Genomic DNA, 27,419 nt, shown 5'->3' on the forward strand with positions numbered 1-27,419 from the left:
ATTTTTGGTTTTAAATTAGTTTGTTTGTCAATTGCAGTCACCTTTTATTTCTCCAAAAATATAGCTATATGTTATGTAAAATATTTGACATAAATCATAATTGATAATTACATGCTTTCTGTTTGTGGCATTCCTTACTAGTAGTAGTAGTAGATAGTAGCATAAATAACAACAATTAATGAAATAATCTGCACTCTCTGAAAATAAGTAAGAATTTGCATCAACAACAGGTTGTTTACCTTGTTATGTTGTGAACGTTTTTATGGTTGCCTAGTAGTGAGTGTGTGTAAATCACTTATGGAAACCAGTAGTCAGAGGGCTTAGCTACTCACATGACTCTTGTAGGTCATTGCAGACATCTCTCTATCAACTATATGTTGTTTGCTTAAGAATCCTACTGCTGCCAAGAAGACGTGCACAGCCACTGCAGGTGTTTGAAGTAGCTGCTGCTCAAGTCTTCAGAACATGTCATGAAAAAGCAACCAATCATCTATCATGATCCATCATCTAAATGCATGTAACTCTTTATTATCTGTGTCCAACGGCTAAGCAACTGGAATTGTAGCCTGCATCCATAAGAGCCAATTTATGCTTGATCCAAAAATGTGGTCGGATGTGTATGGATGGTGTGATGCAATTGCGAAGCCAAGCATAAGTTGGCTCTCACCATAAATGCTGCATGGCCTATGCAGACGGAATGACTATGTTGCACAGAAAGTTAAATATTGGGCCACACCTTGTAGACAAATCTTAGATTGTTGGTCTTCTGATCTATACATCTTTGATCTATAAACCAACAATAACTGAAAGCAGATTCTCAAGATTTAAAAAAAACCTAAACAGTAAGAGTTTATTCTAAAATGCAGAGCAAGGTGGAATAGCCTAAGTGACCCCCAAAACGTTTCAAGAAGAATCGTAACAATGCGCAGCACAGCACAGGTCTATTGTTCTTGAACACACCCAAACTGAGTGTGACAGCAAATATGGCGACGTCCATGAGGAGGGCATTAATGCCTTTGCATCGGATGAGATTCAGCAATTTGAAGGTATTATTTGAGAGAATATTGATTACATTAGCTATAAATTACACATAATTCATTGAAATATTGACTGCTCAGCCCCAGAAAATGCCACTGAAAGCTGTACGTTAGGTTTATAATCAGCAGTGGCTAGCTAAGTTAGCTAACCTAGCTTAACCCAGCAAGCAGATCTTTTTGGAAGGCAACTCAACTGACTGAGTTTTAAACCAGTTTAGCTACCTAGCTAGTCTATACTCTTTAATCAATCACCGTAGCCAACCTAAAATACATGTAACTTAATAAGATGTCATAATTGCATTTTATAACAGTTTTCTTCAGTCTCTTTGACTAGCATTTTTGTATTTATTTCCAAAACCAAGTTGTTTGTTCAATTAAATGCATAAACGAAAATATACTCGAATGTGCCATCATTTTATGATATTAACCATACAATAATAACCATTTGATAACGATGTGCAATTCTCTAATCTCCATGAATTGCAAACCACATGAACAAATTGTGCTATAACCTTTATGCATAGACTGGTACTCCTTGATTTCTTATCTAATCCACCTGCTTTTCCCTCATGCAGAATGCAGAGGCTTCGCTGGAGGTACGGTATCCCCTGCCCTTTGTTGTCCCGGTAAGGACCAAGAAGCGCTACTTCATTCCCCCCGCAGTGGGGATAAAAGGGAAGGCAGCAGCGTCGGCAGATCAGTAGGCCAAAGCCAGAGCGGCAGGTGTTGTCCTGAGGCAGGAGTACATGGAGAGAGCCATCAACATCGCCTGCACTGGTACAGACCTGTTTATGTGCGTATACACTTTTCAAAATGTCAGACAGTCTGACACTACTGCTGATTACTGCATATCAGCAGTAGTGTAAGACTGGCAGCCATTTTGAGAATATATGTTGTAGACTTGTTCTCAAAGCGAGCTAGACCGGTACAGTATCAGCATATGCATTATGGTTTGCATATGCATTATCTTAAAGTTCAAACCTTCAGTTTGTTGTACACAGAATCAAAGTTAAGAGGGTTGCCACTGTTACAATGAAGCTTATAATATACGTAGTCACAATAACCAATATCTCTCTCCTTTCCACTACCACAGCGGGAGTGTTTGACCCCTATATCCCCCCAGAAGGTGATGCTCGTCTCTCCAGTCTGTCGAAAGAGGGCCTGAAACAGCGCACAGAGCAGATCAAACAGGGTGCTGCCTCCCAGCTAGCGTAAGACAGTCTTCCTGGGTCACACTCTAACATCTATCTTTTTGTAGGATATTGAGCGATCGTTCCTTATCTTTCACACACACTCAAATACTCCGACTACGAGTAGGAACACAGCACATGAGACAACCATAACAGCAGCAGGTGGGTGTTTCGGCCTTTAATCACTAAACACCCTCATCAAAGGTGGCCAGCTAAAGGGTGATCAAGCCTTAGCTTGTGTCCCATGCCCAATTAAGATTTCCCACGGGACTATGCAAGGCAGGGGCGTCCTCTTCCCTGAGCCAGCCCTACAGCTGACCGCATACCTCATATGCCCTCAAGTTGGAGGGATCTGAATTGGGTTCTCAGGTGGGGGTGGGGGGGTCATGAAGTTATAGCCCAGCAAGGGTCCTTCCGTTTGATCCAGATCCACTGGCTGCCTCTTTCAGCTGCTTGAGAAACTGCTCTGACGGTCTGCCACAGAGCCTGTCCGTGAATTTCAAGTTCTTTCAGCAACCTGATGGTGGAAGAAGCCACGAATCCTCTGCATCCCTTTTCAACTGGCCAGACTTTTGCATTCCAGCCACGCTGAGTTGCGTCTACTGCCAACTCTGTGTAACGCAGTTTCTTACGCTCGTAGGCCTCTTCAACAGAGTTTTCCCACGGGACTGTGAGCTCTATGATGTACACAGCCTTTCGTGAAGGGGACCAGAGTACCATGTCTGGCCTAAGGTTGGTAGAAGCAATCTCAGGTGGAAAAATTAGTTGCTGGCCAATATCGACAAGCATCTTCCAGGCCATGGCTAGGTGTCCAGTTTCTGGCTTCGTAGGAGGATGCTTGGGCCTTTTCTGTCCACCCCCCCCCTGGATTTAGCTGGCCACCTTTGATGAGGGTGTTTAGTGATTAAAGGCCGAAACACCCACTGATTCGAAGGCACACTACTGAGAATGTGTCCCAAAATTGACATCTTAACCCAGTCTAAGAAATAAACCTCCCATGCCACTTTGTCAACATCACGGCAAATCGCATACCATCTATTGGCACAATGGACAGTTTTAACATCTCGTCCCGTGTTTTATGATTCTCCCAGCTAGCAAAGACTGTCTGCCATGTACTTGTTAGATATTCTTACTCTCCATTAGACTTAGACTGAGTGCCTATTTGTCTCTTATATTGCATTAACTTCTTTGGCGTTGAAACAAACCCGATCACACTTTAAACAAACTTATAAAGGTTTTATAGTCCATTCATGAAAGCCTTATAAAGGGTTTATGAAGGCTTAAAAGTTGTAGTTCATTTAAAGTGGGAACACCAAACCTTCTCTCCACTGCAGGATACGCAAGATCAAAGAGCATGACGCTGAGTTCACCACAAAGGCTTTCCCAGTGAAAGCTCAGGAGATCTTCGTTGACGCGCACAACGCTCTCACACAGTAAGAGATACACTCACTCTCATATGACCCAAATCAACTGCTTACACTCTTGGCTACCAGGCAAAGATGATCTGTGAAAGGGGTGGGTGGTGTCCCAAGTTATTCCAGTGAGGCATTTCTAATGGAAGTGAGATAGTGACTCACTGGTCATGATGGATATATTCCTTTCACTGATATAGCTTGCTGTGAAAGTCTGTTTAGGCTAATCTTGTTTGTCAATCTGAACTACCTGATTTGGCCTAGTTTTTTGGCTTGGTCATTAAGAAAATGCAGCGGGGGGGGGGGGTTAATGTGGGTGTCTTTTGTGTGTTCGCACATGGTAAGTGTTTGTACATTCACTCTGCCAAAACAGTACACAGTTAGTCACTCAGCCTTCTAGATAACTTGAAACAGTCTAACCAGGTCTTGTCTTGAAGTCACCTAGGCTAGCTAGTGCTAGCCAACTTCTTTTGCCAATTAGCTTCAGCTGACTAGTGTGTGACCGTGGCGAAGTTGGTTTGACATTGGATAGCCTATCTCTGGGGCTAGTTAATAAATTACACAATGTAAAGGGGACAATATTTTCATATTGCACATCTTTTAGATGTCTCAAATGCTTTTAATATTTGTATATCAATTTCTACAATTTATAGTTTGTTATTGAAATAAGGAGCAATTGACATTTAAAATATTGTCCCATGTACATTGCATTCGGAAAGTATTCAGACCCCTTTACCTTTTCCACATTTTGTTACGTTACAGCCTTATTCTAAAATTGATTATATATATTTTTTTCTCATCAATCTACACACAATACCCCATAACGACAAAGCGAAAACGTAAAAAACAGAAATGCCTTATTCAGACCCTTTGCTATGAGACTTGAAATTGAGCTCAGATGCATCCTGTTTCCATTGGTCATCCTTGCGATGTTTCTTCAACTTGATTGGAGTTCACCTGTGGTAAATTCAATTGATTGGATATGATTTGGAAAGGCACACACCTGTCTATATAAGGTCCCACAGTTGACAGTGTATTGTGTCTAGGCACAGACCTGGGAAGGGTACCAAAACATGTCTGCAGCATTGAAGGTCCCCAAGAACACAGTGGACTCCATCATTCTTAAATGGAAGAAGTTTGGAACCACCAAGATTATTCCTAGAGCTAGCCTCCTGGTCAAACTGAGTAATCGGGGATGAAGGGCCTTGGTAAGGGAGGTGAGCAAGAACCTGAAGGTCACTCTGACAGAGCTCTAGAGTTCCTATGTGGAGCTGGGAGAACCTTCCAGAAGGACAACCATCTCTGCAGCACTCGACCAATCAGGCCTTTATGGTAGAGTGGCCAGACGGAACCCACTCCTCAGTAAAAGGCACATGACAGCCCGCTTGGAGTTTGCCTAAAGGACTCTCAGACCATGAGAAACAAGACTCTCGGGTCGGATGAAACCAAGATTAGACTCTTTGGCACAAGCGTCACATCTGGAGGAAACCTGGCCCCATCCCTACGGTGAAGCATGGTGGTGGCAGCATGCTGTGGGGGTTGTTTTTCAGCTGCAGCGACTGGGAGACAAGTCAAGATCGAGGGAAAGATGAACGGAGGAAAGTACAGATATCCTTGATGAAAACCGTCTCCAGAGCGCTCAGGACCTCAGACTGGGGCGAAGGTTCACCTTCCAATAGGACAACGACCCTAAGCACACAGCCAAGACAGCGCAGGAGTGGTAAATAACTCTGTTATTTACCATATGTGTTTTGTCTCAGACAGTTTTGGGACTGGCCTTAGATTTCCTCACTCAGTGTTCTTAGTAACTTGTATGGTACACACAAGCTAATATGAGCTCCCATTTGTCTGGTTGTAATTTCTGCTCACTGGCTTTTACTTCCTCTGTTTCAGACTGTTATGATCCCTGGCCCGGAGCTCAAGCCAGGCGAGGAATTTGAGGGGCTCAACTATGAAGTGCCCAAGCCTAAGGCTGTGCAGTGGCACAAATAGACCACAGGTGGGCGCTGTAATTCTGGGCCAACACGTACAGACTCAAAATCAACTGTTAAAATGAACATTCCATTTTTTTTAAAGAAAACATCATGAAGCTACATTTAGTTTTCTGCCTTTTTATATAAAAATACACTGTTGTTCGTTACATCTAAAACTTGTATATCTAAAACAATAATAATTCATATTGTCCAGATCTGTACAGATTCTATGGTTTATTTCAATGGTGAATATATTACATGTTAATTTAAAGAATACAAAAATAAAATGTGCCATTTCTTTTTTCATACCTTTTTGATTTCAGTGAATGTACATTTTATATCAGAATAATCTGTACTTTTCATAGGCAATACATACAAAAATAACTGAAATCTCAACAGAAATCACTTTCAACTTGCATACAAAAAGGATGCATTGTGTAATGATGATGTTTGATTCTACTTAACAAAAAGACAGCACACACATTCAAAAAACACATTACGTGCATCAAGAAACGCTCACAAAACGAAGTTGGTCCATTGCGAATAACATGATATCACCACCGCACAAACTTTAATTTTCACTGAATGCGGAGATGTGGCAAATATGGATGGATACATTTGGTAAATAAAGCATGGAAATGGTGAATAAATCAATGACAATGGCCTTATGTACAGTTTTAGCAGGTCTATACTGAGGTGCAGTTCTTTTTAGGGCAACTGTTTCCAAATTGAGTTATATGCTTAAAAAAAAATAATGTGAAAAAAGGTTTGGTCTTGCATTCTCCTCAGTGTAGATCTACCTTTAAAAAAAATATAAATTCATGTATTTATTCTTCTAATAAAATTGGTATTGTAAATGATTCAAACGAACAGATTATAGCTAGCTCTTCACAAGTCAATATTGAATTAGTACGATTTAAGTTCTCTGTTAAAGTTAGATGTGTTATTAATATTAGCTCTGTGTCTGTGGGGACATGATCATGTTGTTGATCTACATTACTGACATTAAATTTGATATCCTTGTAACCACGACTGTGTAATTGACGCAATTGACTTTGAATAAGCACACAATATTACAGCTGGAAAGCTGTCCTTAAACTGTTTGGAATGTGTTTATAGCAGGCAACAAAAGGACATGCATCACCACCATTGTAATCAGTGATTTCCAAACTGCTGGATGTGCTTCCAGGTTAACCTGAAGGAGCACTGGTCTTGTGTAGATTATTTCCCTGTGTGTCTATAAGGAGTTATCACCAGCTTCGTAAAGCTCAGGCTGTTATTTAAACACATTGTCAACCTTTCACAGCCATAGCGATGGGGATTTAACTGTGTGATACAGAAGAGCCCATTGTCACTTAAACACACGAAGACCGAAAACAATATACCTTTCTAAAAGGGGTAAGAAGAAGGAGAGGGACTGCATCCAGACGCTTTCTCTGATTGAGAACCTGGGAGGGTAAATGTACCTCTGGTGGGCAGAGCATTTGCAGATCCTGGCCCAGGGGTGTATTGCTTGTGGAGCAGTGTCTTTCTGGGGAGTGTTATGGATGGACAGTCCAGGGGCCTTTGCTACATTCAGGTTTGCAAAGGTCATGTCCGATTCATTACCCCCCCTGCTATGGGACAGCTTTGCACAGTGACCCAGTCAGTGAATCGGGTGCAACAACCCACTGAGACCATTCTTGTTCTAGCCAGTAATTGACAGTCTTGGCGTTTACAAGTCGGATGGGAAGACGAAGGCTTCAGCAGCACTCTCGGCATCGTCTTCCTCCTCTTCCTCTTCAAGAATGTTTTCAGGCTCCCATGTAAAAATGTCAGAGTTATTGTCGTGTTCTGTGATGGATGATGGGGATGGGGATGATGGTGGTTTGGTCCCTTCCATCTCCCAAGGACACATAGCATCACGCCGAGCCAGGGGCATGTTAGCTTTGGCTGCCTCTGCCGTATGCGTGCTGCCGGCTACAGGTTCTGCAGCGTCACCCTCCATAGAGAGTGCACCCTGGGTCTCTGTGACGTCCTGTATGCCACTGGCAATCCTAGTTTCCTCTTTCTCTGCAGACTTTTCTGGTTCATCAGTTTCCCATGGGCAAACGTCTTCTCGAACACTTTCTTGCTTTTTTATCTTCTCTGGTTCTATAGGATCCCTGGTCTCCCATGGACAAATGTCTGCCTTGGTGCTGTCCAGTCTTTTAGTCTTTTCTGACTCTTCAGCTGGACCAGTTTCCCATGGACAAATGTCTGCCTTGGTGCTGTCCTGGCTTTTAGTATTTTCTGACTCTTCAGCTGGACCAGTTTCCCATGGACAAATGTCTGCCTTGGTGCTGTCCTGGCTTTTAGTATTTTCTGACTCTTCAGCTGGACCAGTTTCCCATGGACAAATGTCTGCCTTGGTGCTGTCCAGGCTTTTAGTCTTTTCTGACACTTCAGCTGGACCAGTTTCCCATGGACAAATGTCTGCCTTGGTGCTGTCCTGGCTTTTAGTCTTTTCTGACTCCTCAGCTGGACCAGTTTCCCATGGACAAATGTCTGCCTTGGTGCTGTCCTGGATTTGAGTATTTTCTGACTCTTCAGCTGGACCAGTTTCCCATGGACAAATGTCTGCCTTGGTGCTGTCCTGGATTTGAGTATTTTCTGACTCTTCAGCTGGACCAGTTTCCCATGGACAAATGTCTGCCTTGGTGCTGTCCTGGATTTGAGTATTTTCTGACTCTTCAGCTGGACCAGTTTCCCATGGACAAATGTCTGCCTTAGTGCTGTCCTGGCTTTTAGTCTTTTCTGGCTCTTCAGCTGGACCAGTTTCCCATGGACAAATGTCTGCCTTGGTGCTGTCCTGGCTTTTAGTCTTTTCTGACTCTTCAGCTGGACCAGTTTCCCATACACAAACATCTGCCCGAACACCGTCTTGCTTTTTCATCTTTTCTGGTTCTTCGGGGACATCAGTTTTCCAAGGACAAATATTAACTCGAACACTGTCTCGTATTTTCTCTTTTTGTGTTTCCTTGGAGATATCTGCTTTAGTACTGTCTTGTCCATTTGTCTTGTCAGTCTCTCCAGTTTCCCAAGGACAAACATCAACTTTGACACCATCTTTCTCCTCTGTATTTTTTGGATACTCAGTTTTCCATGGACCAACGTCCGTTTGAGTGCCATCTCGTCTTTTTGTCTTTTCTGGCTCATCAGTTGCCCCTGTTTCCCAAGGACAAACATCTGCCAGAGTGCTGTCTTGTCTTTTAGTCTTTCCTGTTTCTATGGAGGCAATAGCCGGAGTCCTTTCTTGCTGCTCTGGTTTCTCAGTCTCCCAAGGACAAATATTTACTTGAACGCTGTCAGTCTTTTTTGGATTAGCTTGAGTTCTGCCTTGGGTTTCCCAAGGACAAATATTTGTACAAGGGCTGTCTTTTCCATCTGTCTTTTCTTGGTATCCAATGTCCCATGGACAAATGTCGGTTTTTGCAACAGTGGTCTCCTGGGGAAATGATCCTTTGGTGATCTTTATGGCTATGGGTGGCATTGGACTCTCCTCCTTTTCCCAAGGACAAAGTACTGTCAAGTCTTTCGGTGGGTCAGGGAATTCCCATGGACATGCTTTCGCTATGGGGACACTTCGTTTTTCATGGGCAGATTTAGCTTGCTCTGTGCTTTTTGTTTGTACATCTTGCTTCCCAATGCTTGGTGTGTCCGTTGATTCCCAAGGACAGACATTCTCCCGTACACCGTCTTGGGATTTTGGGGTCTCTTCAGATTCCCATGGACAGACATTTGCATGTATTGTCTCCTGACATTTTGGTGGTGCCTTATGCAATCCCTTGTTCTCCTGTGGATGAACATTTTCATAAATAATCGCCACCTTTACTTTTTCAGGGAAGGAATACCCCACATCCCAAGGGCAGACATCAACCCGTACACTCTCTTGGGGTTTTAGGCCTTGAGAAATCTGTGGGGTTTCATCGGTTTCCCAAGGACATACGTCTGTTGGTTTCTTGTTCAGACCCTCTGGTTTCTTCTCAGACTGGTTGGACGCTGAGGTAATTGGGATGGCGGAAACACTAGCTTCCGAAGGGCATACATCTCCCCGGATACTCTCCTGTCTTTTCAATACTTCTTCTGATTCCCAAGGACATACACTGACACGTGCAGGCGCCTTTGGATCCTCCTCTGGTTCCTCCACCTCCCACGGGCAGATGTCTGCTATGGTGCTTTGTTGTCTCTGTGGGGCTTGCTGGGAGGAAGCAGGAACATCCCATGGACAAATATCTGATTGGGCAACACTCAGAGCAGGCCTAATTTGGCTACCCTTTCTGTGAGTGGAAGGAGTCTTAGCTGTGCTATGTGCAGGGTTTTTGCTTGAGATGAACACGTTTTCATACATACTGTCCTTGTGCATGTCCTCTGACTCCCAAGGATAGACAGTGGACTGTACAACCACTATTCTCCTAGGACTTCTTTCAGAGGAATCACTTGAGGACAGTCTGATTGCAGCCTGTTTCACGAGGGCAGGTTTCACATCTACTGTTGTCATACTTCTTTTTTGCTGTGTCCTTTTGTCTATGCTTGAAACATTAGATTTCTTCTCCAAGTTTGAAACACTTTGTGATTCCGTTTCTGCGCTGGAAATGCTTGGCGTTTTTAATTTTAATGCTGCGATGACGGCGATGGCGGCTACACTCCCCTGGCTTTTTTGTGATATTGAGTCCTGTTTCTTTACCGTATCTCCTGCTGTCTCCTTTTTGGATTTTTCCTTGATGCTTGCATCCACAGATCCTACGAAAGATTTCACAGAGAGCCATTTCTGGGTGGAAGTGCGGAAGGAGAAGACCCGCATGTCCTTTGGGGACCCAGGTACACTAGCGGAGATGGGAGCCTGTGGTCTCGGGGACTCACATTCTGCCTCTCCGCCTTGTGAATCCCCAGCAGGACTTTCTGCTGGGGTAGGAACTGGTAAATGGTCCCAGGGGCAAATATGTTTCAGTATTGGTGATGATAAACTCTCTGGGCTCTGTGGTTCTTCCTCAGAGGGAGCAAAGGTAACGTGTGGCTGGTTCTTATTGGCAGGGCGTTCCTCCGCAAGCTCCCAGGGACACACTTCGGCCTTGTCATAGGACTGGGATTGCACAAGGGCACTTGAGGTCTGTTCCTTGATAGCTACATCCTGTTGGGACTGCCCTTGCTCGCTTTGGGTATCTCTGCCTACCCGAGAGGTGTCTTCCAGACTGTGGGCTTTACTGGACGCTAAACTCAGTGACTTGTGTAGCTTGGTAGGTCCAGGAAGCAGGAGATTGTTATCAACTGTAAGGTTTTGGGCACTGGCCGACTTACAGACCAATGGTGCCATATACAGCGAGTCTGTCTCAGAGCGCTGTGAGCATCTCTTAGCTAGATTCGCCCTTAACATGGAGTCGTGCAAAGACGGGTCTTTATCAGTTACATAGTCATAGTCACTTTGAGATTTACGCAGCACTGGTGAAGACTGCTTTACTGGTTGATCTTTGTAATTTACGCTAAAAGTATCTGGCGCTCTCTTACTGGACTCGGCGTGCGTAACATCCCTGCTGCCCAAGTTGACCTCTTTGCCATCACGGCTGCACTGTCGACTCATGGACTCTGGGATCTCAGTGATACGCTTTATGATGGACCGGCCCAGCCCGCGCCGAGAGCTGCGCTTCTTCTGCAGGTGGGGGTTGTTTGCTGTCATCTTCTTGGTCTTGTGGACCTCCAATTGACCATACAATTTCTTCAGCTCATCCTGGTGCAGGTGAAAAGGAAGAGAGAATGAAGGATAAAGGGAATTAGGGAGGGTATTGGTATGAGTGAGCAGAGGGAAAAACCATAGGGAACAGTTAGTTGGGGAAGAGTTATTGTTAAGGACAAGGAGAGCAAGTTTAGGGAGAAGAGAAGGGGCAGGCGGAGGAGAAAACACAGGTCGGGTCTATGCCAGGCCACTAATTGTGAAATACACACAGGGCTTTATATGTCTAAGTTTATAATGAAAATTAGAATTGGTTTTAAATTAGTATAAAGTGATCCTACAAATGGTTATAGCAGTAATTCAATGTTTATAATTGTTTTATTTTACTAAGGTTTAAATTTGATTTAATCATTTCTCCCCCTCTTGGCCTAGACAGTGCCTGAATAGAAATGGTCACTTAGTAAGTGTCCAGGTCAGAAAAGGAGTTTACCCGAATGTCATCGGGGTCCAAGCTGTGGTCACTCCAAACTGCTGAGGTAAAACTGCTGTTGAGGTACGAGCCGGATCGCCGCAATTCCACCTCATCCTCATAAACCTCCTCTGCAATCTCCTCTCTCCCCGCCCTCGAAACATAGAGGAACTACAGAACACACACACAGTAGTTATTTTGTGTCAGATTCAGATTTCTGCTTATATTGCTTGTGGAAGAAAATTGCCATGTACACTACCGTTCAAAAGTTTGGTGTCACTTAGAAATGTCCTTGTTTTTGAAAGAAAAGCACCTTTTTTGTCCATTAAAATAACGTCTAATTGATCAGAAATACAGTGTATACATTGTTAATGTTGTAAATGACTATTGTAGCTGGAAACAGCTGATTTTTTAAATGGAATATCTACATAGGCGTACAGAGGCCCATTATCAGCAACCATCACTGCTGTGTTCCAATGGCACGTTGTGTTAGCTATTCCAAGTTTATCATTTTAAAAGGCTAATTGATCATTTGAAAACCCTTTTGCAATTATGTTAGCACAGCTGAAAACTGTTGTTCTGATTAATGGAGCAATAAAACTGGCCTTTAGACTAGTTGATTATCTGGAGCATCAGCATTTGTGGGTTCGATTACAGGCTCAAAATGGCCAGAAACAAAGACCTGAAACTCGCCAGTCTATTCTTGTTCTGAGAAATGAAGGCTATTCCATGCGAGAAATTGCCAAGAAACTGAAGATCTCGTACAACGCTGTGTACAACTCCCTTCACAGAACAGCGCAAACTGGCTCTAAGCAGAATAGAAAGAGGAGTGGGAGGCCCTGGTGCACAACTGAGCAAGAGGACAAGTACATTAGTGTCTAGTTTGAGAAACAGCCACCTCACAAGACCTCAACTCGCAGCTTCATTAAATAGTACCCGCGAAACACCAGTTTCAACGCCAACAGTGAAGCGGCGACTCTGGGATGCTGGCCATCTAGGCAGAGTTGCAAAGAAAAAGCCATATCTCAGACTGGCCAATAAAAATTTAATATTAAGATGGGCAAAAGAACACAGACACTGGACAGAGGAACTCTGCCTAGAAGGCCAGCATCCTGGAGTCGCCTCTTCACTGTTGACGTTGAGACTGGTGTTTTGCGGGTACTATATAATGAAGCTGCCAGTTGAGGACTTGTGATGCATCTGTTTCTCAAACTAGACACTCTAATGTACTTGTCCTCTTGCTCAGTTGTGCACCGGGGCCTCCCACTCTTTCTATTCTGGTTAGAGCAGTTTACGCTGTTTTGTGAAGGGGGTAGTACACAGCGTTGTACAAGATCTTCCTTTTTTTGTCAATTTCTCGCATGGAATAGCCTTCATTTCTCAGAACAAGAATAGACTAACGAGTTCCAGGAGAACATTCTTTATTTCTGGCCATTTTGAGCCTGTAATTGAACCCACAAATGCTGATGCTCCAGATACTCAACTAGTTGAAAGGCCAGTTTTATTGCTTCTTTAATCAGGACAACAGTTTTCAGCTGTGCTAACATAATTGCAAAAGGGTTTTCTAATGATCAATTAGCCTTTTAAAATTACAAACTTGGAATAGCTAACACAACGTACCATTGGAACACAGGAGTGATGGTTGCTGATAATGGGCCTATGTAGATATTCCATAAAAATTCAGCCGTTTCCAGCTACAATAGTCATTTACAACATTAATGTCTACACTGTATTTCTGGTCAATTTGATGTTATTTTAATGGAAAAAAGGTGATTTTCTTTCAAAAACAAGGACATTTCTAAGAGTTCCCCAAACTTTTGAGCGGTAGTGTACCTTGGGTATGAAGAGCAGGGCGAGTGTCACAGTGATAGTGACGTGCGTATGGGTGAAGAACAGCAACAGCATCCAGTCAGGATGCAGAGAGGGCATGACAAACCTAAGGAAAATATAGAACAGAAAGACATGTTATATGTCCCTATACAATATGCATTTCTCCTGGTGAATAAACATGTGTTATTCAATGATGTATATAAACCCTGGATTGCTGATGCTATGTATTGGCCAATGAGAGGCTTTGAAGCCACCGGTCGGCCATATTGGCACTCCCCAGAAGAAGCATTTTTCCATAGGAATTAAATGTTTCAAGGACAAAATTACATGAATTTAGGTATTTTTTGTTGGAGTGGGCACAGTAACTTTCAAAAAATGATACTTTAAGGAACATGTTTTTTTGTGTTTTTTTAACGTTTAGCTCACATAATATAATTTAAAGTATGCATTGAGTCTGTAATAAAATAAACGTATTGTATAAAAAACATGTAGACATGAATAATAATATTTATCACAATGGTTGGGGAGTGCCTAGATGGAGGTGCAGTGGCTTCAAAACAGTGCCACCTGTCAGTCATCTAGTGTAGGCTTATATACTATAAATAATATTCTTTATCCCGGTTTACTGCCTCTGTTAACAGCCGGGTATCATGTGGTTACCGTAGCAGGTGGAACATGGAGGATAGCAGCAGCTCGTTGTGTATGGCGATACCTATGTAGCGAGGCTCGTGGAAGGCTGAGGGCACTGGCTTCACAGCACTGCACAGTAAACTGCCCCAGCACAGAAACATCAGCTCGGCTGAGACATACAAAGAGACAGACATAACGTTTATTTTCTTCTCATACACAAATAGCATCAGGCAGTAATGTTGTTTTGTCTGGGTTTTTTGAGCTCAAAATCATCTTTGTAAATTGATTTTACCCCTGACCTCAATCAGGAATGTGATTTGTAGCTCAGTGTTCTTTTATTTGAAACCAGACAGAAAAAGCCAAATCGATAACAGTAGCATCCACTGGATTTTTGGTTTTGGTCAATAGGTCTACACAAGAATGCTCGTGTGCTGGAGTCTCTCTTTTCAATATAGATTTTTGTTCTCTGTATCACCTGGAAAACACAAACAACCCTCTTTTTCAATTAGTGTTATCCACTCACCCACGGCCATCATGTAGTCCCAGCGGTCCAGGTCACAGAGGCTGAAGCCCTGACCATCCGACGTGGTCGATATGATCAGTAACGGGACGTTGCGGTCACGGTTCTGTAGAACGCCCGCGGTCCACGCACACAGGAACCAGCTGACGGTCACAACCATGACTCCCAGCAACCTCAGCAGGTGTATGCTGGACATGTAGGGCACTCTCTGGGCTGTGCGCGACAGGAACACCTTGAGAACCCTGTATGTGTGGGAAGTTGACTTGATGTTACTCATTCCACAGAGAGATACATATACAGACACTTTTTGAATTACATTACAGCATACAAACTGATCTGAGTTCAGTGAAAGATCTCACAACATATTGTTCGACCTGACTATAACGAGGGGATACACATGCGGTGATACTGACGATACGTGAAATGTAGTAGTGAGAGAGTGCAGTAGTACAGACCTATATATCTTCAGTGTTACCGTTCCATAGACTATGGCAAAGCCCAGAAGTCGCACCCAGCGAAGCAGGATGCATCGGAAGGTGCTGGGCTTGAAGTACAGGATGAAAACCTGAGGGGGAGAGATAGAGAGAGGTATTAGCAGATGTTCTATCACGCGAAATCACTCCCTATGAGCTTAGTTTACCTTGTCTTTATAGTTACAATAGGCAACAGGCTTTGTGGATAAAAAATAATACAGAAGCATAATTGATTATGTGTTCAAATTGAACATTTCTACTTACCTCAAGAGGGGAGACACATGATGCACTTAGTAATCACAACTGTATACAACAGTACAGAACGTATACAGAAATGAGCAGTGTACAGGACCGTGTGTGTACATGAGTGGAATTGTATGTGTGCTCTAGGTCGGTGACCGCGGCAACAGTAGATCAAATGGCTGGAGGGCTAAAGGGGGCGGTGTGTGACCACCCCAGGTGATGCCCTACAGAGATGAGAGAGTCCGTCCCTCGGTTGCCCTTTTGTCTGGGCCAATGCGCCACAGCTACAGCAGACTGAAAGGAATTTCACCTTTGTATCAGCCTTTTAGCATCTGAATCCCCCATAGGTGTTTCTTTAGTGCATCTGTGATACCGTAGTGAAGTGGGAATACAGCAAAGCTCCTCCGTTTTGAACGGAGGAAGGGAACACATTAATATGTGTATATCGCACATATGTAACTCAACCTTGTGTTCTAGCGAGCAAAGTAATATGATCAATGACTTACAAGGGCACCGCATGCCCCCACCACTTACCATTGGCTTGAACGGGATACTTTGATCAGTGATTCAGGCTAGATACATGTATGAGTGAGTCTTGCAACGACTACTTCATTGAGATAATGAATCACACAAGTGATCGATAATCTATCGCCGGCCATTGAGTAATGCAACGAATACATCGGCTGCTTCCCAGATGGCACCCTAGTGCACTACTTTTGACTAGGGTCTATACGGGTGCCATTTGGGATGCAACCTTCCCCCTCCCTCCCCTCACTCGCTCATACACTCTCTCACTCACCGGGAAGTACAGGAGCAGAGAGCCAAACAGGATGGTCTCTAACAGCAGGAGACCTGATGCCCGGATCCTCTATAGGTGAGATAGACAGAGAGAAGGGGTAGAGGTGAGATGGAGGGAGGGTAGAGAGGAGGGATGGATGCGGGAGAGAGGGAAGGGGAGCGAAGGGGTGAGGGAGGGCAGAGAAGACGGAAGGTAGAGGTCGATGGAGAGAAGGATGCGGGTGATGAGGCGGAGAGAGGGAAGGGGTGGAAGGGGAGATGGAAAGTGAGGGGAGGGGGAGAGAGAGGAATTGAGGAAACATGATTGGTTCAGTATGATGTGCTTATCTTACAGTGCTTTGATTTCTGATGTCTCTGTGGACCATCGCTGCTCCGTGTTTAACCATTTAACTCTACATGTGTTGATGTATGCAGAGACTAGGTCCGTGGAGCACTATCTTGGAGAGGAAGAATGGCCAGGGGGAGGTACAATTATACTAATGCCCCTGCTGTAATATGAAGATATACAGGTAACTGCCAAAATAAAGGAAACACTTGAGCAAATGAGAGGTACAAAGTATTTGAAAGCAGGTGCTTCCACACAGGTGTGGTTTCTGAGTTAATTAAGCAATTAAAACGGCCCATTCCATCATGCTAGTGTAACGGATGTGAAATGGCTAGCTAGTTAGCGGTGGTGCGCGCTAGCAGCCTTTCAGTCGGTTATGTCACTTGCTCTGAAACCTAGAAGTAGTGGTTCCCCTTGCTCTGCAAGAGCCGCGGCTTTTGTGGAGCGATGGGTAACGACGCTTCGTGGGTGACTGTTGTTGATGTGTGCAGAGGGTCCCTGGCTCGCGCCCGTGTCGGAGCGAGGGGACGGTTTAAAGTTATACTGTTACATTGATGCTGTTGACCCGGATCACTGGTTGCTGCGGAAAAGGAGGAGGTCGAAAGGGGGGTGAGTGTAACGGATGTGAAATGGCTAGCTAGTTAGCGGTGGTGTGCGCTAGCAGCCTTTCAGTCGGTTACGTCACTTGCTCTGAAACCTAGAAGTAGTGGTTCCCCTTGCTCAGCAAGGGCCGCGGCTTTTGTGGAGCGATGGGTAACGATGCTTCGTGGGTAACTGTTGTTGATGTGTGCAGAGGGTCCCTGTTTCGCGCCCGAGGTTCGGGGCGAGGGGACGTACTAAAGTTATACTGTTACACTTGTATAAACATGCCCAGTTGGCCATTAATTTGGCTACCATGGCTAGAAGAGATCTCAGTGACTTTGAAAGAGGGGACTCAAAAGAGTATAGGGGGTTTAAAGCGTGTGTGTGTCTCAGTCACCAGATCTCCACCCAATTGAACACTTATGGGAGATTATGGAGTGGCGCCTGAGACAGCGTTTTCCATCAACAAAACACCAAATTATGGAATTTCTCATGGAAGAATGGTGTCGCATCCCTACAACAGAGTTCCAGACACTTGTAGAATCTATACCAAGGTGGATGGAAGCTGTTCTGGCAGCTCGTGGTGGCCCAACGCCCTATTAAGACACTTTATGTTGGTGTTTTCTTTATTTTGTCAGTGACCTGTATGTTGGCCATACTGTATGCACACATCTGATATCGGATAAATGTATTAATTCATAAGCTGTCACATAGAACATGGCTTAAGATATTCAATTCATGTTAACACTCAGGGCTCATATTCAGGAGTCTTAGAGTAGTGCTGATATAGAATCAGTTTGGCCTTATAGATCGTGGTGAATAATATTATATGGACAGGGAGGACCTGATCCTAGATCAGCACTACTACTTTGAGACGTTTTTTAAATTCAAGCTCAGAGCCCAGAGTTAGGTATTTCCATATTTCTTATCTAGAGTGACAACGACGATGATGAGTAATGACAGAAGACGTCAAGATGACTAGATTACCTGTGATAGAGCCACAGAGTTTCAGCATATGCTTTATACAAGCAATATTCTATATTCTTTATACAAGCAATATTCTAGCACTGACAGTGATTGAAAAGAATGAGGGAACAACTTAATTGTTACTTTTAACAGAGCTTCATATCAATTTCCTTCTAAGTATAGACTAAAGTAGCACTGCGAATAAACTTTGAAACTTGAAGATTAGTGAGAACTTCATAATGAAACCGCACAGTTAACCATCAATGATGGCTTGTTGTAGAAGTTGCCCCTAACCACAGATCTAGAATCATATGACTCTACCATTAACCTTAACTGTTAGAGGAGCTACTCCAGAGGTGTATTCATTAGGCACCATATGGAAGAAAACATACTGCAACAGGGAGGGACTACCTTAACTTGTCCAACAAGAAGCACTCATTTTCATTTTCCGTTGCTATACATTTTGCTACAGTGTACCCTAATGAATATGACCCTCTCACTCACTAGAACTCACTCACCCTGCTGCGTCTGAACTGGTAGGCCACCAGCATGCTGATGAACACCAGCAGCATGAAGAAGCCCTGGACGGCCAGCACCCCGGCTCTGAGGAACCGGTCCTCCTCTACCCAACAGGGGGTGCCGTCCTCGCAGCGCCTGCAGCCCGGCCAACAGGGGAGACAGATGGGCAGGGCCGGGTAACACACGCCACCCCCCTCCCCACCGCTGTCGTTCAGAGCACCACCTTCTGTATTAGACACGCACGGGGATAGAAACAAAGACAGCTGGACAGTGACGACAATACATCTTTAAGTATTGTCTTAGAGCTGTTTTTGGCATACAAGTCAAAAGATTACATCACCTTGACCAGGGTCTTATATGAAGTCAAGTTCTTAGACAAATATTGAATAGAAATGTTCTTGATTGTGTATGCATCCCAAATGGCACCCTATTCCCTACATGGTGCACTAGCCCGTGGGCCCTGGTCAAAAGTAGTGCACTATAAAGGGAATAGGGTGCCATTTGGGATGAAGCCTGTGTGTCTTCTTTACCGTCCATTGGGGGGCTGTAGTATCCCTCTTTGCAGCGACAGCAGTACTGGCCCAATCTGAATCCCTGTCCTGTGATTGGCTCACACTGGAGGGTAGTAAAAGCAGTGGGGATTAGAGTTCACATCACAGTACAAGGACAGGGGTGTAAATATCCCCTGAGGCTAGTAGTTTGAGTTTTGATCAATCAATGTCTCTAATTGGCTGAAACCTGATTGGCTAGACGGAGTCTACGCACATGATTACCAAGGATGAGTAGGGTCTAGGGAATAAAAAACAATTTAATTAAATGCAAGCAATACTTTATCGTTGGCATATCTGCATCCATTGCAAAGTTTCCAGCTGTTAACAGCTGTGGATGTCAGAAAAACCAATGCAACCAAGGCATCATCTCCGCTGCTGCTGTAATACCAGCATTTCTGGGTAAAAATGGCCAAAAACACAATGTTCTCTTGTTATGGTAAAAAGGGCTTTGTTGGTATGAATTATTACAGTTAGGTGACTGTATTGCCTATGCCTGATTGGACTGACATGCTTGGCCGTTCTTAATGGAGATGTAGTGTGTTCCACATGTTCTCTCAGCCAGCCTGGTGTTAGTTTTTCCACCATGATGGTTCCCAGCACAGCAGCACTCAGTCAAGGAAACACCCATTTGGACGCTCGCCTCTCGCCTCCGTGTTAATCTAAGTTAAAACCTAAATGGATATGTAATGCTTCGCTACCAAGAGCGTTATCCCTTTTATACCAGTGAAATCCCATATGCACACACACACACACAAACACGCATGCATGCACGTAACACACACACGCCCACACTCAAGTACACGTGCACCCCCACATCAGGTAGTGACACTTCCCTCAGCCCATCCCACCTATCTCTGCTGGCCACCCTCTTCGGATTTCTACGCAACATATATCTTTCAACTATGCTGTGATGTTTAACGTACAATTTCAATCTATATAATCGAATAGAATCCACAGATTGTGAGTTGAAGAAATATTTTTACTAAGACTATTAGTATATTAGTAATTGACTGACCCGGTCTCTCCAGATCTCCTAACAGTACTATTTCTAGGGTCAATTTTAGATCAATGCTATGCATTTTCAGCCATTCCTGAACCTGAGACCAGAAACAGGCTACCTGAGGGCAATACCAAAATAATTGATAGGGCGTTGATTCTGTATCCTCACAACAAAATCTGCAGAGCTTCGATGATTTTATGCCCCAAATATTCAACGTTTTGTTGGTGGCAAGAATTCTATATAATAATTTTAGCTGAAAAGCACGAAGTCTTGAATCTTGTGTTGTTTTATATATCTACTCACTCATGGAATCGGTACATCAAAAATCTCTTCACAACTATTTTGCAATCTGTATGGCACAGTTGACAACATGCTGGTCCTCAAATGAAACTGGTATACTTTCCTATTTATACTATTTGTATTCCTCCGCCAGTTTTGATCCTTTATATTGGGCAGACAGACCAGTTCCCTACCTCTATTAAATTATTACTTGTTAAAATTCCACAAAAATTAACACCATCAAAATAAGGTCATTCTTGTGATGTAAGCGTCGAGACGGTGTATTAAATCCCTGACGAAGCTTTAGCTTTCGTATAGATTCAACAGAAAGACAATGTATCCCATTGAGCCCATTGCAGCCATTACCACGGTGTTTGACAGGTCAGAACAAACATTTCCACGTTCGTAACGTTAATGGAAAAAACGACAGGCACAAGCAAGAGTATGAAAGAGTCGGAGTATTAAAATGACTATCAATCTAGCGAAATTTAAGTGACGTGGAGTTTGCATCCCTCAAACACAGGAAATAGATGCCTGAAAAATACAGATCCTCAGGTGGGCGGGGTATTCTCGTTCCTACTTAAAGGGTTAAATATTTGTATGTGCCGTGGATTAAACTGAACGCAGGCATGAAGGCAATTTAATTCTCTCAGATGGAGATGGCATACATGGTAAATAATTCAAAGTCAGCCAGTTGGTAAACATAGCATGGACCTGCACTTTAAAGCCTCATGATGTACATATCAAGCTCACTCCAGAGGCGTATTTGCTCTATGGCTAGACTAATTTACTGAGTGTCTACCTAATGTGGTTCATTGTGTGATTTATTTTATTGCATTATGTCATTTGATTGAGAGAGGTGTTTTTTTGATTTTGTTTAGTTGACTGTTACATGGATTTAAAATTGAGTTGGTGAGTAATTTGTATGTAACCCACACATACACACACACGAAAGTGAAAGACACATTCTTGCCGTTTGAAAAAATCTGATGAAGGTATCAAATCACTTGATTTAAGTGTAGATAGATCATAAAGTTTAAATACATTATAAAAAAAAATTGTAATTGGTTTCAGCATGCAAGCCATCTCTTCCCCTTTTTAAAGAGGCCTTAGCCCGCAATTAGACATGAATCAATTAACTCCTTTTGTAGGAAATTAAATCATCTCTAATAAAACATCCCATTTTACCTGGAAATCAATCTCTCTCTTGTTCCACCTCTGACCTGTCTCTGGATGTTCCATGAGGGGACAGGATGAGACAAGAGAGGGGATGATGCTGATGAGATTGGGATATGGGTGTGCTCCTGTGTTGTTTCTGTCTGTCAGATGAGTGATGGGTGCATGGGGATTGGGGGAAGGATGTCGTTCATGGCTGGATTATCATCTTAATCCTGCAGCTCATCTCTCCGCCACCCAGCACAGCTATCTTTTCACAGAAGGGCGGGATGAGAGGGAGAGGATTGTGTCAGAAAGGACAGATGCTGATCAAAGAAGAGAAGGGGAATAAATTGGGGGTGAAGGTAAAGGAGGAGATGGAGAGAGAGTAAAGCTATTTAAAGTGGTTAGAGTTGATGAGTGTATTTATATGAATCATATGTAACAATACCCACTACTACTACTTAAATAGTGCCTATATGGTGACTTACAAAAGTGTATAAGTTAGGGCTTGGAGTATTGTAGTCGTGTCAAAAACGACAGATTTTAGCACCCAAAGAATAGCCCGCAATTACACAGAACAATGTTGGGTGATTTAATCAGTAGTTTTGAATAAAATAAAAAATGTTATGTGGCGTCGGAGCTCCAGTACCCTCAACTCCAATGTAAATCGTGGAGTTGAGGTTAGTCAGTTAGAGATTTTGCAGTCTCTTGTGACAAGAGTAGCCCACTCAAGGTTTGGTTCTAGGAGATTTAGGGCTGTATGCAATCAGATCCGCTTTAGCAGACATCTGCATAGCGGTTGTTTTGGCATTGTCAGAGGTGGAAGTGCATTAGAGCGGTAAAATCCACAAGTGCATTAGAGCGGTAAAATCCACAAGTGGCTCCTGGCATTATATCTAAAGCAGACATTGCCATTGGGTGCATGGAGTTGCATTAAGAGAATTCCAATGCAGCCTTGTTTACAAGTTCCAACACTGGAATGTGAGATCTACACCTCGATTAGGGTGATAGAAATCCTCATTATTTCGTTGAACGATTTTCAATTTGAGCGTCATTATGTATATGTAGCCTCCACTTTCTCGTTCTGAACTTCTAACGTGGGGGTTTCACCAACAACGAATTCAGCAGGAGAAGTTGTGTTCCCATTCATTTTCAACGAGGGCATGCAGAGAAATGTGCGGGGGATTGTGAGAAGGTGAGCCGCGAGAACCCTGCTAGCAGAGCAGGAGAAAAATGCTCTACTTTATACAAATTTCAAGCAAAGTGAAGCGTTGGAGCAAAAGATTGTCAAGTGGAGGCATTGCCTCTGGTCAACACCCAGTGTAATGCGAGTGGGATGACCGATTTGACAGCTCCAACACTATCACCGGTTAATGCTTGATCTGATTGAATCTAGGCCTTGGTCAGAGATAAGGGGTTCTGTAACTCTTCAACAACAATTTGGGGTTCAATTACTATTTTTCCAGGTCTTAAATGTTTTGAGAAGATATTTACCTCCATGGTGGTGCGGTTGCACTGGTGTGTGTTGGAAAACCAAGCGTCCCCCGTGTCACACTGGTTCACATCAAAGCCCTGTACGTTTACATCCACACGGATTACACCCCTGGCACAAGAGCGCGCACACACACAAAGAGAAACATCCATTTCAGTAAAAGAGAATATCCTGGAAACTAACTGGACACAAACAAATAGCAAATAGCAACATAAACAACAGGATCTTTTATGGGAACAAATATATTATTATTGTAATTGAATCATCCATATTCAACTCTATCCCCTGAAGCTTGACATTTTCTCTCGATAAACTTCTTTGGCATTTAAAAGTGCCTTACTTTGAAATGTCAGATGGTATCCAGAAATGGGTAATTCAATCATATCTGCTATTTCAAATGCTTATCAAATGCTGCTGCTGCTGCTGCTGCTACTACTGCTACTGCTGCTGCTGCTGCTGCTGCTACTGCTGCTGCTACTACTGCTACTGCTGCTGCTACTACTGCTGCTGCTGCTGCTGCTGCTGCTACTGCTGCTGCTACTACTACTGCTACTGCTACTGCTACTGCTGCTGCTGCTGCTGCTGCTGCTACTGCTGCTGCTACTACTGCTACTGCTGCTGCTGCTGCTACTACTACTGCTGCTGCTGCTGCTGCTACTGCTACTGCTGCTGCTGGGGCCAGATATTTTGAGAGCCAGGCACTAAACGTGAATTACAGCCTACAGGAGTAGTGGGTTGGGGCCATCATAGGCCTTGATGATGGTACTAAACCTATCTACATCAAATGATGTCATCAGTATGAGACACAGAGAGAGACATGGGTTTGTCCAAATGGCACCCTATTCCCTATGTAGTATGCTACTTTTGACCAGGGCCCTCGCCCAATTCGCCCTGGTCAAAAGTAGTGCACTATATAGGGAATAGGGTGACACTTGGTCAAAACCTATATACGCAATAGATTGCCATTTTAGACGCAGCCATGGTCCTGACTGACCTAAACTCAGGGCTGAGGTCGGGCTTCAGGCCGTAGAAGGAAGTGGATAGGGTGAGCAGCCAGCCCGGCAGGAAGCGGCCGTCCTCACACTCTAGGAATGGCCCATTGGCCCAGCGCACCCCGCTGCGATTGGTCACGTAGCTATCGCCCCGCCCCCATTTGGGCGTGTCCAGGGTGCTGAGGTCATTGAGGAGGACTCTTTTAGATAGGGTCGAGGTGGGCTGGTTGGAGGAGGCGGGAAACTTGAAACTGCTGAACCAGGTGTCGTCGGGTGCGGGGGCCGGGAGGTGCAGACTTTCCCATTGGCTAGAGAGGTCCTGGAGGAGGATGTTCTGGTACCTGGGGGGGGCAGGGTTCCGGGAGGCGCGGAGCACAAGCTGGGGGGTGGTGGAGGCTGGGTCGGCGTCAAAGGTAAGGAGGGCCTGCCGGATGAGGGGGTCGGCCTCCAGAAGGGCGCGCACCATGGCGTGGTACCACTCCATGTCCTCTCGCACACTGCTCTCCCGCAGGTCGCTGGCCTGGAAGATCATGTTGAGGAAGTTGGCCGTGTTGGCCAGGGCGTCCATGGACTGTCGGAGGGGGCCATAGAACCCTCGCGGCAGGGGGCCGTTCTGACCCGTGAGACTGTACGCCCGGTCGCACTCCACTATCCCCAAGACGGAGTAGTCCCCGCTGTAGAGAAAGATCTCTGCCGACGTCCAGTCCTCCTTTGGGGCTTCTGAGGGGGTCGTGACCGACCCTGAGGGATCGGGGCTGTAGGGGGTGCCCGACTCCCCTGTAGCACTCACAACGGACGCCGTTGGGTCCTCTGACTCGGCTGTAGTCCCCAATTCAGAAACTATGCTAACCTGTGCTGAAAGGAGGGGCGTGAGCAGCAACAGGAGGTGCCAAACAGGGCCCATTCTCAAATCCACTCTCGTTGGGGGGGGGGGGCATATACTAATACCCCCCTCTTTTATAATCTCTAGTTTTGACCTTTTTCAAAATCCTCAAATAAATGTCACATTTTGGCCGAGGCTTGGAAAGCCTCATAAGCCTCTTCTCTCATCTCTCTTTATGTCTCTTCTCCTTCTCCCCAGTTGTAGTCATACAGGCAGAGGTGCTCCAGCAGGTGTCTGCTGTAACGACAAAGGGGAGTCGATCATCTGTAGCACTGTCTCAGACACACAACACACCGTGTTCATTTGTGCCCCATAATCACACACTCCTCACACACACACACACACACACACACACACACACACACACACACACGGATAAAAACCATACTCTCTACCTCCGATGGGAATTGGGGGAATCCAACTGGTCTTCCTGGTTAATCCTGCATGTCGGTGGGAGGGAGAGGGAATTGTTGGGGAAATCCAGTGGCGTTCCCGCTCAATCTCATTACCATTCCCAGCATGTCCACAGTCAATCTGCCTGTCACTCCCATGTTTGTATTCCCGTTTCCCGGCGACGAGTCCCCTGTGAGAGCAGCAGCAGAGCAACAGAGACAAAACCAACCGAGATTAGAGAGAGAGAGGTGCGCCACACTCCCAGCCCAAAGCAAGCGCTAGCGTGTACGATAGGAGGAGGCAGAGAGGGAGGAGGGGAGTGAGGGAACAGCCCAAAATTGAAGGTCTGAGGCAAGGTGGGGGGAGAGAGAGAAAGCAGGTATAGTAGCGTGTGGAAGGGGAAAGAAAAAGAGCAGCTTTCCTCCGTCTCTCTCTTCTGCGCTCCTCCTTCTATCTGCCTGTTACATTCTTTCTCGCTCCACAGCTCCTCTGTAAAGCATCTCTCGCGCTCACTGTCCACTCTCTTTCTCTCTCTCTGACTGACCGTGATTACCCCTGCTCTTCAACTTCTACCCCCTCTTTCTCTGCCCCTCCCTCTTTCTCTTTCTGTGATTCCCCCTCAGTATGCTGCTGGAGATGCTAATGTAACTGTTGTGCCTGTGGAGTGATGAGAGTGCACATCTGTTGGCGGCAGGGACGGCCGTATATGTATGTATGTGTGTGTGTGTGTGTGTGTGTGTGTGTGCGTGCGTGCGTGCGTGCGTGCGTGCGTGTGTGTGTCTGCAGCGCAAAGAGGAGAGAGGATGATGCAGGATGAGGGTTAATCCGCCTGTATTTGGGCATCCATCAGAATCGTGCGCTCGATGGATTAACCCCTGGCATTCCAGCGGGGTCAGCCAGGAGAGTGGATGAGGGACCAGGCTGCTCTTTGATCATCCAGGAATATGTACACAGTGACGCACACTGTCAGGGAAGCCAGGGATTCTATAGATATGATGATGCTTTCAGCTGTATGATGTGTGTTGTGTGTTGACAAATAGATTGCCAGTGTCTATTTAGTGAACAGGTGGAGGTAGATTCATATTGAGTGTCGTTATGTGTGGCTATAAAATGGGAATCTCCCTTATCATACGATGCAGTATTCATCATCACTTAGAATGAGGGAAGAAGGGAGGTTGGGAGAGAAGCAGAGAGAGAGGGGGAGTGTTTGTGTGTGTGAGAGGGAGCGAGTGTGATTGTGATAGAGAGAGAGAGAGAACAAGAGAGAGACACCTCCCACCCCTTCCTATATCGCAGTGATGGAGCAGGCTCTGGGTGATGCAGGCAAATCCTTGTTTTGGTGCCATGGCAACGGGCTTCTGAGAATTTTCATCCATTCCTGTGGGCCCCCTACCCCCACCCAGGACTGCAGAGCAGGGGAGGTGCTGCAGTGGTGTGGGAAAGACAATGAGGCTGCACAGATGTGTGTGTGTGTGTGTGTGTGTGTGTGTGCGTGTGCGTGTGTGTGCATAGGTGTGTATGTCACAGTACATTGATTGCAGTTGTATGAATATATGTGCAGACTTTATCAACGTGTTTGTGGGTGTGGGTCCGTGCATATGGCATGTGTGTGTGAGTGCGTACTTGTGCGTGTGTGTGTGTGTGTGTGTGTGTGTGTGTGTGTGTGTGTGTGTGTGTGTGTGTGCGTGTGCGTGCGTGTGTGTGTGTGTGTGTGTATTTAAGTGTGTATAATCTGTGTGTTTCTGTGTGTTCACATGTGCCTGTGCTTTTACTGTATGTAGTTGGGAGTTTGTTCATAGTAATACAGAATTAAGCCTGCTTGTAAATGTTAAGATACCTAATGATCAGTGCATAGTCTGTGTTTATGTATACATCCATTTAAATCTCACATTCAGGACTCAATGGCAATGCAAATCTCACCATCAGGACACTGTTTAAAATGACCCAAGATAAGCAATCAATTGTATAGTTGTGCATATGTGCATTTTCAGCCCCTTGTGTTGCCAGCCCTGTCCAAC

The 27,419-nt window shown here is 44.7% G+C and overlaps 1 protein-coding gene and 1 pseudogene across 3 annotated transcripts; one reads left to right on the forward strand and one right to left on the reverse strand.

Annotated features, from left to right (window-relative positions):
• Positions 1 to 150: 150 nt before the first annotated feature.
• Positions 151 to 5,914, forward strand: LOC139567666 (large ribosomal subunit protein mL45-like; annotated as a pseudogene).
• Positions 5,834 to 26,352, reverse strand: LOC139567659 (metabotropic glycine receptor-like). 3 transcript variants are annotated; one of them, XM_071389057.1, is made up of 12 exons: positions 25,404 to 26,352; positions 24,128 to 25,242; positions 23,136 to 23,244; positions 19,184 to 19,268; positions 18,653 to 18,879; positions 16,263 to 16,331; positions 15,203 to 15,312; positions 14,751 to 14,989; positions 14,258 to 14,396; positions 13,601 to 13,703; positions 11,789 to 11,938; positions 5,834 to 11,355 (listed from the first exon to the last, which is right to left on the reverse strand). In XM_071389057.1, the coding sequence occupies exons 2-12, from the start codon at positions 25,027 to 25,029 to the stop codon at positions 7,327 to 7,329; spliced, it is 6,162 nt and encodes a 2,053-aa protein (XP_071245158.1). In that variant the 5' UTR covers positions 25,030 to 25,242; positions 25,404 to 26,352; the 3' UTR covers positions 5,834 to 7,326. The 3 variants fall into 3 exon arrangements, with proteins under 3 accessions (XP_071245158.1, XP_071245157.1, XP_071245159.1); XM_071389056.1 differs by having other exon boundaries at positions 24,128 to 25,245; XM_071389058.1 differs by lacking the exons at positions 23,136 to 23,244; positions 24,128 to 25,242; positions 25,404 to 26,352 and adding an exon at positions 21,672 to 21,828.
• Between the last annotated feature and the right edge of the window lie 1,067 nt (positions 26,353 to 27,419).

The sequence above is a fragment of the Salvelinus alpinus genome, chromosome 2, assembly GCF_045679555.1.
Source record: "Salvelinus alpinus chromosome 2, SLU_Salpinus.1, whole genome shotgun sequence".
Classification (NCBI taxonomy): domain Eukaryota; kingdom Metazoa; phylum Chordata; class Actinopteri; order Salmoniformes; family Salmonidae; genus Salvelinus; species Salvelinus alpinus.

Excerpts from the sequence above, each read along its gene's own strand:
- LOC139567659 (XM_071389057.1), bottom strand. The coding sequence starts at position 25,029 with ATGGGCCCTGTTTGGCACCTCCTGTTGCTGCTCACGCCCCTCCTTTCA. Across the intron at positions 18,880-19,183 it reads CTACAGCCCCCCAATGGACG|AAGGTGGTGCTCTGAACGAC; the intron begins GTAAAGAAGACA and ends TGTCTAATACAG. Across the intron at positions 15,313-16,262 it reads CTCTGCTCCTGTACTTCCCG|GTTTTCATCCTGTACTTCAA; the intron begins GTGAGTGAGAGA and ends TCTCCCCCTCAG.